This window comes from Odocoileus virginianus, chromosome 20 (assembly GCF_023699985.2).
Source record: "Odocoileus virginianus isolate 20LAN1187 ecotype Illinois chromosome 20, Ovbor_1.2, whole genome shotgun sequence".
NCBI lineage: Eukaryota > Metazoa > Chordata > Mammalia > Artiodactyla > Cervidae > Odocoileus > Odocoileus virginianus.
In genome coordinates, this window is record NC_069693.1 from 11,230,879 (window position 1) to 11,247,577 (window position 16,699).

Consider the following 16,699-nt stretch of genomic DNA (forward strand, 5'->3'; position numbering starts at 1 on the left):
TAGCTCCCTGGCCAGGGATCAAATTTGTGCCCCCTACATTGGGAGCATGTTAAATTGCTTGTCTTTTAGATGCTCAACCCTCAGTGAAGGCGTCATCAACTAGAAAGTGGCAAAGTTAAGACGTGATCCCAGTCTCATCTTTCTATATTCTATCATATCACTGTTCTGTGCTACCTCTTGTAGAACTTAAGCCAAAAAATAAAGTGATGACATCATGAAAAATTAAAAAAAAAACTTTAGCCAATGATCTATGCATTGCTGAAGCTTTCAGAGGCCTATATCTGCAAACTTTTGTCTGTTTTTGGCTGTGCCGAATGGCATGTAGAATCTTAGTATCCTGACCAGGGACTGAACCTGTTCCCCCCGTCTCACCCCCCAGCAGTGGAAGGGTGGAGCCCTAACCATTGGACTGCCAGGGAAGTCTCTGCAATTTGTTTTAAAATGCCTTAAAAAAAAAAAAAGAGTTGGATGGGCAGGTGGATAGAAATGTACTGATGAAGCAGGGCAACTAAGGTGGGAAAATGTAGGTGGTGTCCCATGGATGTTCCCGAATAATCCCTTCAACTTTGCTGCATGTTTGAAAATCGTCATAATAAAATGTTGCAGGAGACGGGGGACTTTCCTGGTGGCCCAGTGGTTAAGAATCTGACTTGCAATACAGGGCACTTGGGTTTGATCCCTGGTCAGGGAAATAAGATCCTACATGCCACGGGGCAACTAAGCCCGCAATGGGGCAAGTAGGCTCAACTACTGAGCCTGTGAGCCACGACTAGAGAGAAGCCCGTGTACTGCAATGAAGATCTGGTGTGCCGAAGTTCAGACCCAACACAGCCATAAATATATAAATAAATGAATATTTTAAAAGGAAAAAAAAATCATCAGGTTCAACATATTGACTTTATAGAAGAAAATAAGAAATGGAAAAAAAAAATGTTGGCAGGGGGAATGTCTTTTCCTATTAGGAATGTGTATTCAATTATTTTCTGAAATTGGCTTTAAAATCATCGTAAGAGAACAGTTGACGAAATAAAATTAGCAGGAAGTTGATGGCTTATCGAATGAGGCCAGGTCATGGGCCCACTGTCCTATTTTCTCTACTACTGTTTATTTGAAAACTTCCTTACTAGATAGTTGACAAATAAAAAGATGCTTCTGGCTCCCTTGTGAAGGGAGGGAAAGGGTGGCAGGAGACGCCAGGGTGAAGGGTAGGGTTTGTGTTTCAGCATCTGCTTTCAGTTTGGGAGGGTGCCCAGGATGGTGGGCGGTCACCTTCGGGCTGTCCCAAACGGAGGTCCCCCCACCGCCCCAAGCCCCCTCAACCCCAGGCCTGCAGTCCTGTCCCCTCCCCCCACCAGCCTCACCGGAAGTGAGGCCTGGGACAGCTCCCCTCCCCCACCACCTCCACATCTGCTACTGATGTCAACAGCCAGGGTAGGCGGGGGCCATGTTTTTCAGCTCCCGCCTAGCCTCGAGGGAGGGGTGGACCCCCATCCCCACCCCTTACTCACAATGATGGACACTGTCACACTCAGACTAGGCCCTGCCCTGGGGCCAGAAACAAACTTTTATTGCGAAACGGGGACCTTCCAAGTGGCAAGGATGTCAGACCTGGCCTCTTCCCCGGCACGGGGAACTGGAATCTGGCTCTTTCCACAGGGTCTAGCTGGGACTGTGACGCAGAGTCGGGGCGGTGGGTCAGTGTGTGTGCTGAGGGGGGTGGGGGAGCAGGGGAGGCTAGGGCTTCCCTGGAGGCTCAGTGGCAAAGAGCCTGCCTGTCCATGCAGGAGACCCGAGAGACAAGGGTTCGATCCCTGATATAAGCTGCCGCGTGTGCGTGTGCGCGTGTGCTACCCTGGCCTGGGGGTCCACGTGTGCCCAAGTTTACCTGGTCCCCAGGCTTGTGTGCACAATTGCACACTGGGGTGTGTCTGTATTTGGGAGCATTTGAGGATCAGGGTACCTGCAAAGGGGATGCCCTTGAGGGCTGAAGGTGCAGAGGAGGCCGCAACTGGGGCCCTCGAGGCTGCGTTGTGTCTTAATGGGGAGATATCCAGCAGTTCGGCTGGTGTCACACACATGTGGGCTGGCTGTGTGGTTCAATGGTTGGGGGCCTGTGGATGGTGACAGTCTTATGCCTGGATAGCAGTAGGGTCACCGAGGGACATACCTCACTGAGGATATGTGTGTGGTGACATGACCCAGCCTGGGGTCTCTGCTCCAGGCTCCTAGAGACAGTGGCACCGGTAAATTTGATGCATTCAGAGGGCACATGGGCCACAAACACTGTGGCCGTTGCCATGAGTTGTGAAGGCAGCAGCTGAACGCCCACGTGTGGGCTGTGAATCCAGGGTGGTTGTGCTGTGTGTTGAGTTGGTGGGTTATCTGGGTACGTGGTCGTGATTTCAGACAGACTGAATTTCTGTCTATAGAAAGCAGTGTGGCTCAGTTGCCTTGTGGTTCTCGTGGGTGTCTCTGGGTGCGTAGTTGTGTGGGCTGATGACCCTGCGGATGTGGAGGCTGAATATACATGTGCGAATATACACCTACTCGGGTGTGAATGAGGCTGCCTGTGGTGTAGACGCGTGGCTCTGGAGACACAGCCGGGTCCATGCCCACCGTCGAGGCTGCCACCCTCCCAAGGCTCCCTCTGTCATCTGGTCCACACAGTGGGTGGGAGTGGGGTGCAGGTCAGCGGGGCCGGAATTGCAGCTGGAAGGCTTGGGGTATGTTGAAAAGGCCACTGATGGCTGGCTGGAGGCTCAGGGTGCCCGGCGGGCACGGGCCCTCCAGCGAGAAGGCCTGCAGGATGGCGGTGAACAGGAGGAAGAGTTCGGTCCGAGCCAGGCCCTCCCCGAGGCAGACGCGCTTACCTGGAGGGAAGAGAGAAGTGGCGCTGGGCCAGCCGTCCTCCCCGCCAGGCATACGGGGACCGGTGAGTGGGCAGGGGCGGCCCCAGAAGATACCTAAGGAGAAGGGCAGGAACGCCTCGTGCTTCTTGAACTTCCCGTCCGTGTCCAGGAATCGGCCTGGGTTGAACTCCTCGGGCTCTTCGAAGACCGCTGGGTCATGCAGGATGGAGCCGAGAAGGGGGAAGACCTCTGTGCCCTGTGGTGGTGGTGATAGTCTCTCAGCCGTGTCCCACTCTTTGGGATTCCATAGACTGGAGCCCGCCAGGCTCCTCCATCCATGGAATTCTCCAGGCAAGAATACTGGAGTGGCATTATCAGAGAAATGCAAATCAAAGCCACAATGAGGTACCACTACACGCCAGTCAGGATGGCTGCTATCCAAAAGTCTACAAGCAATAAATGCTGGAGAAGGTGTGGAGAAAAGGGAACCCTCTTACACTGTTGATGGGAATGCAAACTAGTACAGCCGCTATGGAAAACAGTGTGGAGATTTCTTAAAAATCTGGAACTAGAACTGCCATATGACCCAGCAATCCCACTTCTGGGCATACACACCGAGGAAACCAGATCTGAAAGGGACACGTGCACCCCAATGTTCATCACAGCACTGTTTATAATAGCCAGGACATGGAAGCAACCTAGATGCCCATCAGCAGACGAATGGATAAGGAAGCTTTGGTACATATACACTATGGAATATTACTCAGCCATTAAAAAGAATTCGTTTGAATCAGTCCTAACGAGATGGATGAAACTGGAGCCCATTATACAGAGTGAAGTAAGCCAGAAAGATAAAGACCAATACAGTATACTAATGCATATATATGGAATTTAGAAAGATGGTAACAATAACCCTATATGCAAAACAGAAAAAGAGACATAGATGTACAGAACAGACTTTTGGACTACGTGGGAGAAGGTGAGGGTGGGATGTTTTGAGAGAACAGCATCGAAACATGTATATTATCAAGGGTGAAACAGATCACCAGCCCAGGCTGGATGCATGAGACAAGTGCTCAGGGCTGGTGCACTGGGAAGACCCAGAGGGATCGGGTGGAGAGGGAGGTGGGAGGGGGGTTCAGGATGGAATACATGTAAATCCATGGCTGATTCATGTCAGTGTATGATAAAAACCACTACAATATTGTAAAGTAATTAGCCTCCAACTAATAACAATAAAAGAAAAAAAAAAAAGAATACAGGAGTGGGTTGCCGTTTCCTACTCCAAGGGAATCTTCCTGACCCAGGGATCGAACCTGGGATCGAATCTTCCTGACCCAGGGATCTCCCACACTGCAGGCAGATTCTTTACCATCTGAGCCACCAGGAGAGATCATAACAAAGCTACAAATATCCAGACTCCCCTGGTGGCCCAGTGGCTAAGAATCTGCCTTCCAACACAGGGGACACTTGTTGGGGAACGAAGATCCCGCATGCCGAGGGGCAACTAAGCCTGTGCTCGGCTGGAGAAGCCTATGTGCCGGAACAAAGACCCAGTACAGCGCCCCCCAACCCCACCCTCCCTCCAAAATTCTGGCCCCTAAGCTCTTGGAAAACAGTGGGGACATAAAAAAATATAAAAAACACCCCAAACTACAAATATCCCTCACCCCTCAGGTTTTCAGTTCCTGAGGGCAGAGCGCAGCAGTCTGGAGTGTTGGGGAAACTGACCCACAAAACATAGCGGCATCATGTTTACTGAGTACTTTTACAGATCAGGCATCTTATTTAGTATTACATATATTACCTCATATATACTATATACACATATTATACTTACTCACAAAGATACACAAACTCACTAAATCTTTTTAACAAGTCTGTAGGTGTGTGTGAGTGCTTGTATCTGACTCTTTGCGACCCCATGGACCATAGCCTGCCAGGCTCCTCTGTCCATGGGATTTTCCCGGCAAGAGTACTGGAGAGGGTTGTCATTTCCTTCTTCATTTAACAAGTCCAGGGAATAGTTATTAATATGATCTCCATTTTAAAGATGAGGGACTTCCCTGGCAGTTCAATGGTTAGGACTCTGTGCTTCAACTGCAGGGGGTGTGGGTTCGATCCTTAGTCAGGGAACTATTAATAGTTGCAAGTTGCGCAGCCAAAAAAAAAAAAGATGGGAAAACAAAGGCTCAGAGATCTTAAGCAACTTGCTCGAGGCAACATCTGGACATGGCAATAACAGAGCTTATTATTTTCACATTTGTTATTATACCTTGAGGGTACGCTGTGATTAAGCTGTGGCTGTCCTAAGCCACTTAACTCAGAGTCCAGCTTTCTGCCTCTGTGGTCTTCTGGAGGTGAAGGGTGGGTGGGTGAGGGCTGTCCGTGAAGGCTTCCCCGACTCGGGTTTGGGGATAGGGGCAGCCCCTTCAACTGAGATCAGAGTCCCCATGTTCCCAGGACTATGGTGGAGGGTGAATGATGGTCGAGAATTTGAGGAGGGGGTGAGGGACCTCCTTTATTAGGGACACTCGCTAATGCGGCTCTGAATTGGGAAGGCTGAGTGAGCACTGAGGAGAAGGTCATACTATCGCTGTTCAAAAAAGAGATAAAAAAAAAAAGAAGAGAAAGACAGATAGCAATGGTTAAAGCATAGGCTTTGGGCTTAAATCCTACCCCTATTGCTCATAGGCTGGGTGAGCTCGGCAAATCTAACCTCTCAAGGCTGTTTCCTCATCTATAAAGTGAGCATGATAAAGCTATAGTGTTGCTCTGAAGGTTAAATAATGTAATATGTGCAAATATAATAAGGTAATATGTACAAAACATTTAGAATAATGTCTGGCACAGAGCAGATCCTTGATCACCGATGCCTGTAAATGCTGTTGCCATTATCGTAGTTGTAGTTGCAATGGTCATTGCTTTAGCAATAGTTGCTGCTGTGGGGTATGCAGGAGCCCTGCTTCCTGCACAGCTCATTTGGTGTTCCGGTGTTTTTCTTTTTGGCCATGCCATGTGGCATGCGGGACCTTACTTCCCCTACCAGGGATTGAACCTGTGCCCCCGGCATTGGAAGCTTAGGGGCCTTAACCACTGGACCACTGGGAAAGTCCCTCATTTGGTGTTTCACAAGCCTCATTTCACAGATTCCTTACAATTTCAAATTGATAATATTATTGTTTCCGATTTAGTAGAGAAGTAGATGGAGGTTCAGAGGGCGAAGTGATTTGCTCCAGGTCTCAGCTAGAAAACAGCAGGACTGGATTCTAACTGCTTTGAGTTGGATTCTACAACCAACTCAAGGAGCAGCTTGCCAGAAAGGCACTTGCGGTTTCCAGGGAGATGTCGCCCCCTGGTGGTGCTAGTTGTGAGTTGCTCTCGAATGAAGGGGCAGGAACTGAGTGTGTAGGTGCGGAGGGAAGGAGAGCCTGATTGCGTTAGCAGGGAGGAGGGGAATGGGGGGAGGGGGGAAGGGAGAGGCCTCCGTTGGCCCTCAATTCTCAACTTGCTTCCCTGCCTGTCACCTTATCTGATTCTCTCAGCCACAGCTGGAAGGAGGCAGAATAGCGGGGCACAGAGGAGCCTGGTGCGCTGCAGTTTGTGGGGTCGCAAAGTCGGACTCGACCAACAGCAAAGAATTAAGATCCATTGGACACATGGGCAAGCAGGCTCAGAGACAGCGTCAAAATGCAAGAGCAAATGTACACAGAAGGAAACAGAGGGGCAGAGACAAGGACAGAAAAAGAGAAGAAGATGTCACCCAGAGATGAGAGAGAGAGAGGAGGAAGATGAAGACACAGAAAAAAAGACCAAGATCCAAAGACAAAGACAGCAAGGGACTCGGACCCAAGGCTCAGGGGAGAGAAAGCCGCTGGGTCTAGCTGACCGGAAAACCTACCTGTGGCAGGGTGTACCCCCGGAAGCGGGTGGTCTTGGTGAGGGCTCGGGGTATTCCCATGGGTACCAGTGCCAGCAGCCGCTGCGCCTCATGCAGAACTGCATCAGTGTAGGGGAGGCGGGCTCGGTCCCCCAGGCTTGGCCCCTGGCCGGCCCCCAGCTCTCGCATCAGCTCCTTCTGCACTCGCTCTGCACGCAAGAAGAGGAGAGTTGGAGGTCAAAGGCTGGGTGGGGTCCTGTGATCTCCCCTTGGACGTCTCACCTTCTTTTTAAAACATTTATTTATTTATTTAGCTGTGCTGCCCGAATCTCAGTTTCCTGACCAGGGATTGAAGCCGAGCCCTTGGCAGTGAAAGCATGGCATCCTAACCACTGGACCACCAGGGAACTCCCATCTGTTTGATCAGCTATGGTTAGGGGTGAGGCTGGCGGGCAGGGAGGGAGAGTCCTCTGTCCTGTGTGCTGGGCATCAGGTCTCTCTTCCTCCAGTTCCTGCAGCAATCCTGTGGTGGTGGTGGAGCCATTACATAGCCCCATTTCCCAGATAAGGACACTGAGGCCTGGTGAGCTGAAATCGCAGCTGACTCCATTCCACCAAGGCCACCAGGTTCCAGCTTCCCTGTCATACCATCCCACAGGATCGATGGCATTTGATGGGGTGGCCTGACCCTGAAATGACCCTGCAGTGCCTTGGGGCACATTCCCAGCCTTCCGTCACCAACACAGCTTCAGGTCTTGCCTGTGCTCTGATAACCCCGGTTTGTTTTTTATCTCCAGTTCTGACCCGGGTTGGATGCCTCCCCGTGGTGGTTCCAGGCTCCTCACTCTCAGACTGTCTCCAAATGGGGCTTCCCCAGTGGCTCGGCGGTAAAGAACCCGCCTGCCAATGTAGGAGACTCAAGTTCAGCCCCTGTGTTGGGAAGATCCCCTGGAAGAAGAAATGGCAACCTGCTCCGGTATTCTTGCCTGGGAAATTCCATGGACAGAGGAGCCTGGCGGGCTAGTCTGCAAAGAGTTGGGCACGACTGAGCAATTGAGCACGCACGCACGGCCTCAGCGTCTCCCCTGAAATAGCTCCTCATCTTTCTGCCCCCATCTCAGGGTGGCCTCACGGCTCCCCCATCCCCTGGCCACAGCCGGGGGCCTGTCCCCGGACGCCTCCCTGCCTTGTCATCCTCTACCACCTGCCTACCAGGCCCGCTCTTCCCTCCTCACAGCCTGGCCCAGCCCTGTTCTCTCCCACCCAGGTCCCTGCCCTGGCTCCACCCTGTCCTCCTGGCATCCTCTTTCACACTCTACAACCAACTTCAGGACACACCAAAACATTTTTCTAAAATGCTAATTTAACTTTGCCTTCCCCTGCTCAACAGCCCTCCATGGCTCCCCATTGCTCAGGGTCAGGCATACAATGTACCAGCAAGAGAGCAAGGCCGGAGACATCTCCTGCCTCCTTTCTCATTTCACCGTGCCTCAAGCTGCAGCCAGCAGTCCCCAAACTTCCTACTCTTCAGACACCCTGGATGTCTGGGCTCATTCTCATCTCCATGCCCTGGCTCAGACTGCCCATTCTCTTGAACATTCTCCTTCTCGAGCCCTCCCTCCTGTTCCCAGGGCCCGGCTGGTGGAGAAGGCTCCTACCTTGGACCTGAGGGTATTTCAGCAGGAGCAGCAGGGTGTATCGGATCGTGGTGCTGACGGTCACTGTCCCGGCAAAGAGCAGATACACGACCGTCATCAGCAGGTTCTCATCGGTGAATTCTGTGTTTGGGTCTTGCTTCTCCTGGGAGAAACCAAGCAGAAGAACTCAGACAACACAGGCTGCAGGCAGTAGAGACCCAGCACAGCCACGTTCAGGGTATAGTGCAGCAAGTTAAAAGCTTTGTCAGGGAGTTTAAATAAAATGTATGGGCAAGTTGGGTCTTGACATTAGTTCTGTTGGCTTGAAATGATTTAAAAATGAAAGAGTGGCTACGATAAAAAAAAACCCAAACAGAAAATGACAAGTGTTGATGAGGATGTGGAGAAACTGGAAACCCTATCACCAAGGGAACATATGAAAGGGTGCAGTTGGGACTTCCCTGGTGGCCCAGTGGTTAAGAATCTGACTGTCAACGCAGCGGACACGGGTTTGATCCCTGGTCTGGGAAGATGCCACATGCTGCAGAGTAACTCAGTCTGTTTGCAACAACTCCTGAGCCCACACTCCTAAAGCCCATGCTCTGCAACAAGAGAAGCCACCGCGATGAGAAGCCCGTGTTCCACAAAGAAAGGTAGCCCCTGCACACCGCAACTAGAGAAAGCTCAAGTGCAGCAGTGAAGACCGAGCGCAGCCGGAAAAAAAAAAAAGCAGGGTGCAGCTATTACGGTAAATGGTATAGACTGCTGTACCTCAAAAGCTACAAACAGAATTACCGTGTGATCTAGCAATTCCACTTCTGGGGATTTATTGAAAAGAGAGAAAGCAGGAAGAAAAATAGAAAGTAGGATCTCGAAGGCCATTTGTACACCCATGTTCATTGCAGCATTATTCACAGTAGCCAAAAGGTGGAAGTAATCGAAGTGTCCACTGATGGATGAATGGGTAAAGAAAATGTGCGATATTCATACAATTCAGGCTTAATAAGGAGGGAAATCTTGTCATGAGGTACAGCAATAATGAATCCTGAGGACATTATGCTAAGTGAGATAAGCCACAAAAGGACAAATACTGGTGGCTCAGATGGTAAAGCATCTGCCTGCAATGTGGGAGACCTGGGTTCAACCCCTGGGTCAGGAAGATCCCCTGGAGAAGGGAATAGCTACCCACTCCAGTATTTCTGCCTGGAGAACTGCATGGAAAGAGGAGCCCTGCAGGCTATAGTCCATGGGGTCAGGAGTCGGACACAACTTAGCTACTAACACACACACACACGAGGTGCCTAGAGTAGTCAAATTCATAGAGACAAAATGTAGAAGGGGGTGGCTGGGGGCTGGGGGAGGGAAGAAGGAGGAGCTGTCTTTTAATGAGTACAGAATTTCAGTTTTACTGGTTGAAAAGAGTTTTGGCGATGGGTGGTGATGACATAATATCGAACACTACTAAACTGTATACTTCCTTTTTTTTTTTGACCATGCCACACAGTTTGTGGGCTCCTAGTTCCCTGACCAGGAAGCGAACCCAGGCCCTTGGCAGCAAAAGCATGGAGTCCCAACAGCTGGACCACCAGAGAATTTCCAAATTTTTTACATTTTAATTTTTTGCAGAAGTCTAGTTGATGTATGCTTCCAGTATACAGCAGAGTTATACAGATTGTATACAGAATGTATAGAGATTCAGTTATATATAACTGAATCATACTATATATATTCTTTTTCAAACCCTTCCATTATAGGTTATTACAAGACATTAAATATACTTCCCTGTACTATACAGTAGGTCCTTGTTAATCCATTTTATATACAGCAGTATCTGTTCATCTCAAATATAATTAAATCTTTTTAATTAAAAAAATGAAAGGAAATGGGAATTCCCTGGCAGTTCAGTGGTTAGGGCTCCATACTTTCACTGCTGAGGGCCTCGGTTCAATTCCCGGTCAAGAACTAAGATCCCACAGACCATGCGGCATGGCCAAAAAAAAAAAAAAGGTAGGCCACAGAATTAAGAAAAGAATTCCTCTCTGTCCATAAGCAGGGTGGCTGCATGTATTCAAAGACTGTGGCTCTGAGTATCTCCCCTACTTGCAAAGTGTGTACAGTTAAAAAGTAGTTCTTTCCACAGGAGTCATCGTAATGCAAATTTTCCCATATGCTAGTTGTTCTCACATAATTAATAAAGAGGACTTTATTAGTGTAGTTTGCTATTGCAAGGTTTTGTAAGTAAGCCATCGTAATTGATAGGAACTGTCCCGTGTGGGTGGGGGGAAGTGACAGTGAGGGTTGACAGCAGCAGGGCAGGGCGCTTGAGGCTTGGGCAGGGGGCTGAGGCTGGAGGGAGGAGAAGATGCAAGGGACTCAGACCCGCCTTCACAGAGGGACGTGCAGGGAGAAAGAGGGAGGGTGCCAGAGCGTCCCAGCTACACCACCCGGGTGGGGGTTGGCCAGGAGGCCCCCCCAACCCTAACCTTCCCCACCTTTGCCATCTTCAGCAGGAAGGCGTCCACGAGATCGCGCTCGGGGCCTGAGGTGCCCAGGCTCCCCTCATGCTGTCGCACCTGCTGGGTGGCAAAGGCGGCCACGGTACCCAAGTGGCCGAGGAGCTGCGTGTGGGGGCCTGGGAGGCGCTGTAGGAACCGGGAGAACATCTCGTAGGTCTGTGGGGAGAACGACAGCCGTTTTCACGGGGGCCCTGCACCAGGGCGGAGGGGCAGGCGGACAGGGCGCTCTGGGGTTACCTGGAAGAGGCGGGCAGGAGCCTTTGGGGAAGGTGGCCAGAGAGGGGTCCCAGTCACTTACCTGGCCCCACGGGGAGCTGACCCCCATGGCGATGCCGCCAGCCGCCCCGACCACGGCCTGGAACTCCTCATTGTCGTAGGGGAGGCGGAGGTCGAAGACGAGGGAGCAGATGATGTTGCAGCTGGCCTGGGCCAGCAGCAGGGAGGGGTCAAACGGCCGTCCTGGGAAGGGGGGACAGCGGGGAGGCTGTGATGGAGATAGGCAGAGTGGAACTGACTTGGGCAGAGCTGGTCCACAGCGATGGAAGAGGGGCCCGCCACCACCGGGAAGAGACAGGCCCAGAGTGAGACAGAGACAGCAGAATGAGATAGAGAGAGACAGGGAGACAGAGTCGGTGAGAGATGCTGAGAGAGATAGACTGGGAAAGGGAGTTAGACTTGGGGTCTTCCCTGGGGGTCCAGTGGCTGAGATTCTGCACTCTCACTGCAGGGGGCGAGGGTTCAATCCCTGATCAGAGAACTAGATCCCATGTGCCACTCGGCTTGGCTTGGCCAGGGGGAAAAAGAGAGAGAGAGTTAGAGAGAGATAGACTTACAGGAGAGAATAACAAAAACAGAGAAAGGCGGCCCAGCGGTAAAGAATCCACCTGCCAGGGCAGGAGATGAAGGAGATGCGGGTTTGATCCTTGGGTCGGGAAGATCTATTAGAGGAGGACATGGCAAACTGCTCCAGTATTCTTGCCTGGAGAATCCCATGGATGGAGGAGTCTGCTGGGCTATAGTCCATGGGGTCACAAAGAGTCCAACATGATTGAGCGACTGAGCACGCACAGAGGAAAAGAAGAGGCAGAAAGAGTGATGTGACAGTACCAGGGACACAGGCCCTCAGGGAGACAGCAGGGCGGACGGAAGGTGGAGGAAGAAAGAGGTGAAGTAAAGAGAGTCCCCAGCCTGGCCCCCGAGGGAAGAAGTTCGTGCTATAGGCAGGCCACCCTGCTGACCTTTTGTCCCCTGGAGCGCCTCCACCAGACATCGGGCCTCCGCCTGGATCAGCTCCTCGCCTTTTCGCTTCCCCACGCCCAGGTCCCGCAGGGCCAGTGTGGTGAACTTCCTCAGCTGCCTCCATCGCTCCCCATTGGAGAAGAACACGCCTGCACAGAGGGCTAGGCTCAAGGAGGGACCGGCCCTCCCCCTGATCCCCAGGACTCCTCCCTTCCTCCCAGGGAGGTGCCCTGTCCTGAGTCCATATGAGCCTAGTCCAGGCAGGAGGACTCAGGAGGTGCTCCATCAGTGCCTAACCTTGCGTCAGAGGCTGACCTCCTGGGGAATCATTAATGAGGATTATCCAGACTCCTCGTGTCTGGATAATTCACCAAGGGGAATGAAGATGTCTTCCTTTTTTCTGTCTATCCATCTTTTTATTCCTCTATTCACCCACCCTCCCATTTATCCTTCCTTCCTCTTCCTCTTTCTCCCTCCCTCCCACCCTTCTATCCATCCATCCTAACATTTATGTAGGTCTTCTCAGCTGGCCCTAGCGGTAAAGAACCTGTCTGCTAATCCAGGACATATAAGAGAGGCGGGTTCGATCCCTGGGTTGGGAAGATTCCCTGGAGAAGAAAATGGCAATTCACTCCAGTATTCTTTCCTGGAGAATCCCATGGACAGAGGACAGAGGAGCCTGGCGGGCTACAGTCTATAGGGTTCCAAAGAGTGGGACATGACTGAAGCGACTTAGCATGCATGCACACATTGGGTCCCAGGCCCCAATCCCCCAAACAGGGAAGGAGGAGGAAGGAATTGCACTGTTTTCTTCTTTATCCAAGAGATTTGCTTTGGACAGACCCTTCCCTGTTCTGAGCTGTTTCCACTTGTAGAATGCCAGCCCACGGTGGCCTCCTGGATGCCTCCTTCTGGATGTCCCCTGCCCACCCATCCCTCCACTAGGGCCCCACACTGGCCTCAGCATCTCTCCTTGGCTCAACCACCGAGCATCCCATTCCCTGCCCAGAGTCCTGCATTCCTCTCCCGATCACTTCCCCTCCCCACTCCATGGCCCCAGCCCTGGTCCAGCCCAAGCCCCTCTCTGGACTCCCACACAGGAACCAGAGGACATTTCTAACTCTGACTCTACTCTTTTCCAGGAAAACCCAGTCTGGCTTGACTCAGGCTCTGCATGATCAGGCTCTGCAGACTTCTCCAGCTTTGTTCCTCATGCCTTTTCTCACTTCCTCAAAGGTGTCAGCATGTCCCCTCTGCCTCTGACCCTGCTGTTCCCTCTGCCTGGACCACTCACCTCTTCCTCCTCACCGAACTAACTCCACTCAGCCTTGAGGTCTCAGCTTAAATGTCACCTGTTTTAGGAAGCCTCCCCTGATTGCTTCCATTCTCCCCTCAACTCCCTCTGCTCCTGTGGCCAGTAAAGGCCCCCTCTGTCCTGCTTTCAGGAGTGTGCATGCATGCTCAGTCATGTTTGACTCTTTGCAACCCCATGGACTGTAGCCCTACAGGCTCCTCTGTCCATGAAATTTTCCAGGCAAGAATACTGGGTTGCCATTTCCTCCACCAGGGCATCTTCCCAACCCAGGAGTCGAACTCGAGTCTCTGGTGTCTCCTGTATTGGCAGGGGGGTTCTTTACCACTAGTGCCACCTGGCTTTAGAAATCTAGTCTCTCCCTCCATTGTCTTCTCACACCGCTCATCACTCCCACAGTAAAACATGTCATTACATTTGTTACTGCTGTGTTCCCAGTACCCAGCCAGGTGTAATTAAAATTTGTCAGTTGATGAATGCTTGCTTATCTCACCCCTGTGCTTTTATAGGTGCTGGTCGCTCTGCCTGGAAAACCGTTCCCCTAATCCTATGAGTCTCAGCTCAGACTCCCCGTCTTTCAGGAAGACCTCCTGGAGAGGCTGGGCCAGGCACCTCCTCCAATTCCACCAGTCCCAGGGCTTCCCGCAGGCCAGCCCTGACCTGTCTGGACTGTCACTATCTGGTGACAGGTCTGTCTCCTGACCTGTGTGCTCTGGGAGAGCAGGGCTGAGGCTGTTTATTCACTGCTGTGTTCCCTGGAGCACCCAGCACTGGCCTCCTGCTTTCAATCTTAACACAGAGACTCGTTTGTACATTTTGAGTGTTTGCCCACTAACTCCCAGTGTCTCAAACGCTCTCCCTTTTCCTTCCAACCCTGTGGCTTCCCCTGGAGCAGTAATAACTCTATTACAACCAGATAACTAATGAGTGCTGATTTTGAGCAACCTTCAGTACCTTTAGGTAACAGGCACTGTTATCATCCCATTTTACAAATGAGGAAACAGAGGCCCAGAGACCCTGAACCATGCACAGAAGGTCACAGGCCAATAAATGGTGGCAGGCTCTGAGTGAAGGGACCCAGCAGCCTCCAGCTCCCCTTGTGACTCACCGTGGCTATTGAAGGTCCCATCCAGCGTTGCCACCATCCCCCGCCCGCTGAACTCCTCGGCCTGGCCTCCCAGGGCCTCCTGCACAGCCTCGTGCCCGACCAGGACCACCACGCGCCGCCAGGGTCCCAGGTACACGGTGAACACCGGTCCGTACTTCTTACTCAGCTGGGAGCAGGGAGCAAGACGTGTGAGTGATGGGGGGCAGGCTGCTGCCTCTCAAAGTCTATGTGTCTCCATCGTGGCCCCTTGTCTCTGGATGAATCACCTAGGAGGACCCCTTCTGCTTCTGCCTCACCGCAAATGGAAATAGTCCCTTTGGGAGATCCAGTTCTTGTTTTGTACCAGGCCCCCAGGCCCCTGCCCCCAAAAGCTCTCCTTCTCCAACTCCGTCACCCAACACACGCTCTGGGCCCCATCCCCTTACCCTGCAGAGCCCTAACTTCTGATGCCAGGACGACCTAAGACCCACCATTACTCCCACAACTCAGACATATAGCAGCAAAAATGGGCACGGGATGATAACGGTGAGTTTCCTTAATCCCCACCCCCCCACCAAAAAACTAACCACCCCTTTGAGTCACTGCTAAATCCTCAAATTCTGGGAGCAGATATCACCAAGCACCAGCACTATCTCTTTCCAAACAAGACCGCTACCCACCTTGCCTTCTATGGAGGACCCCAGAATGGGGAACCTCTGGCCTTTCTTCACTTCCCCCCGACCCTGAAAAGGTTGGGGCCACTTCAGCCTTCTTTCTCTCCCTCTTTTCTCCTTCCCAGGAGCTTCCGGCTCCCTCCTAGCTGAGTTCCACGTACCCCGCCCCCAGGCCCGTATCCCCATCAGTCTGGGCAGACAGATTCCTGGAATCCTCCAGCCTCGGCCTCCACCTCCAACTCCCCGGCGTGAGGGGCGGTGTGGGTGGGGTGGGGTGGGGTGGGGTGGGGTGGAACACCTTCTTTTTACCCTCTGCTCCCTCCTCAGGAGACTCACCTGTATCTCCCCGCTACCTCTCCCAGTGGGACAAGCCACCACGGTCTCTTCTGCTTGAGGACTCTTGTTTCAGCTCCGGTTCCCTGCACCCCGCTCCAACCTTCCTAGGATCTTCCCAGTCTCTCTAACCCGGGACCCCTGCCACTCTGGACCCTGCTTCCGACCCCTCACACCCTCTCCAGGATTCTCTGCCTCTCCTAGCGCCAACCCCACCCTAGCCTCCTTTCTCACCATCACTCCCTCAACTCTCTCAGCCCGGGACCCCTACGCCCACCCCATCCCGGGGCATCCGTAGCCCCTTCGCCTGTATCCTCTAGGATACCCGAGGGCCTCTCTGCGTGGTCTCCCGTCTTGGGGTCCCCTCGCGTCTCCTGGCACCCCTCCCACCCCTTCTCCTCTAGCCGGGACCTCCGCGCGGCCGCTCACCCGCAGGAGCCCCAGGTAGAGCTCCCCCGGCCGGAGCTGCAGGAGGTTGCCCAGCAGCGGCAGCGGCGTGGGCCCCGGGGGCAGGTGGCCTCGGGCCCGGGTCGCAGGCAGCACCAGCGTCACCACCAGGAGCAGCAGCAGCAGCAGCAGCAGCAGCAGCGCCCAGGTGCCCGCCGCCTCCATCTCTGCAGGTCGGCGGCTTCTCCGGTTCTCAGACGCCCCACGCGGCCTGGCCCGTCGGGGGCGGGTGCGGGGCGGCTCCCTCCTTCCCCGCTGGAATCCAGCCGAGAGAGGCGGGGCCGGAGACTCTCCCGTTGAGTGCGGGCGGGCTTCTCTCCTCGCCGCCGGATTTCTTTCTCCCAGACGACCGCCGCCGCCTGGTGTCGGGGACACACACTCCCCAACGGTAGTCTCCCAGGCCCCCCAGGTTCGAGGTGGCGGAGACCGCTCCCCGCGCCCCAGGTAGGGCGTGGACCCACGGGAGGAACATGCAAGCCGGAGACTTTGGCCGCCTCCTGGAGGCCACACCCCAGTGCCTGGCGGCGACCCCACGCCGCCCTCCCCAGCTCCTGCCTCCTTCCTCACTGTAATCTGGGTGTGTGTGCTCGTGTGCGGGCGTGTGTGGTGGGTCTGGGCCGGTTTCCTCCAGCATCTTACATCTTCACCATGAACCAGGAGAGGGGACGGGACCTTTAACAATGTATAAATACATAATCAACAAGGACCTACTGTATAGCACAGGC

The 16,699-nt window shown here is 53.1% G+C and overlaps 1 protein-coding gene across 1 annotated transcript; it reads right to left on the bottom strand.

Annotated features, from left to right (window-relative positions):
* Positions 1-1,527: 1,527 nt before the first annotated feature.
* On the bottom strand, positions 1,528-16,139 carry CYP2S1 (cytochrome P450 family 2 subfamily S member 1). The gene is made up of 9 exons (XM_020900339.2): positions 15,957-16,139; positions 14,542-14,707; positions 12,121-12,270; positions 11,181-11,341; positions 10,859-11,038; positions 8,388-8,529; positions 6,751-6,938; positions 2,964-3,105; positions 1,528-2,870 (listed from the first exon to the last, which is right to left on the bottom strand). The coding sequence occupies exons 1-9, from the start codon at positions 16,137-16,139 to the stop codon at positions 2,689-2,691; spliced, it is 1,494 nt and encodes a 497-aa protein (XP_020755998.2). The 3' UTR covers positions 1,528-2,688.
* Between the last annotated feature and the right edge of the window lie 560 nt (positions 16,140-16,699).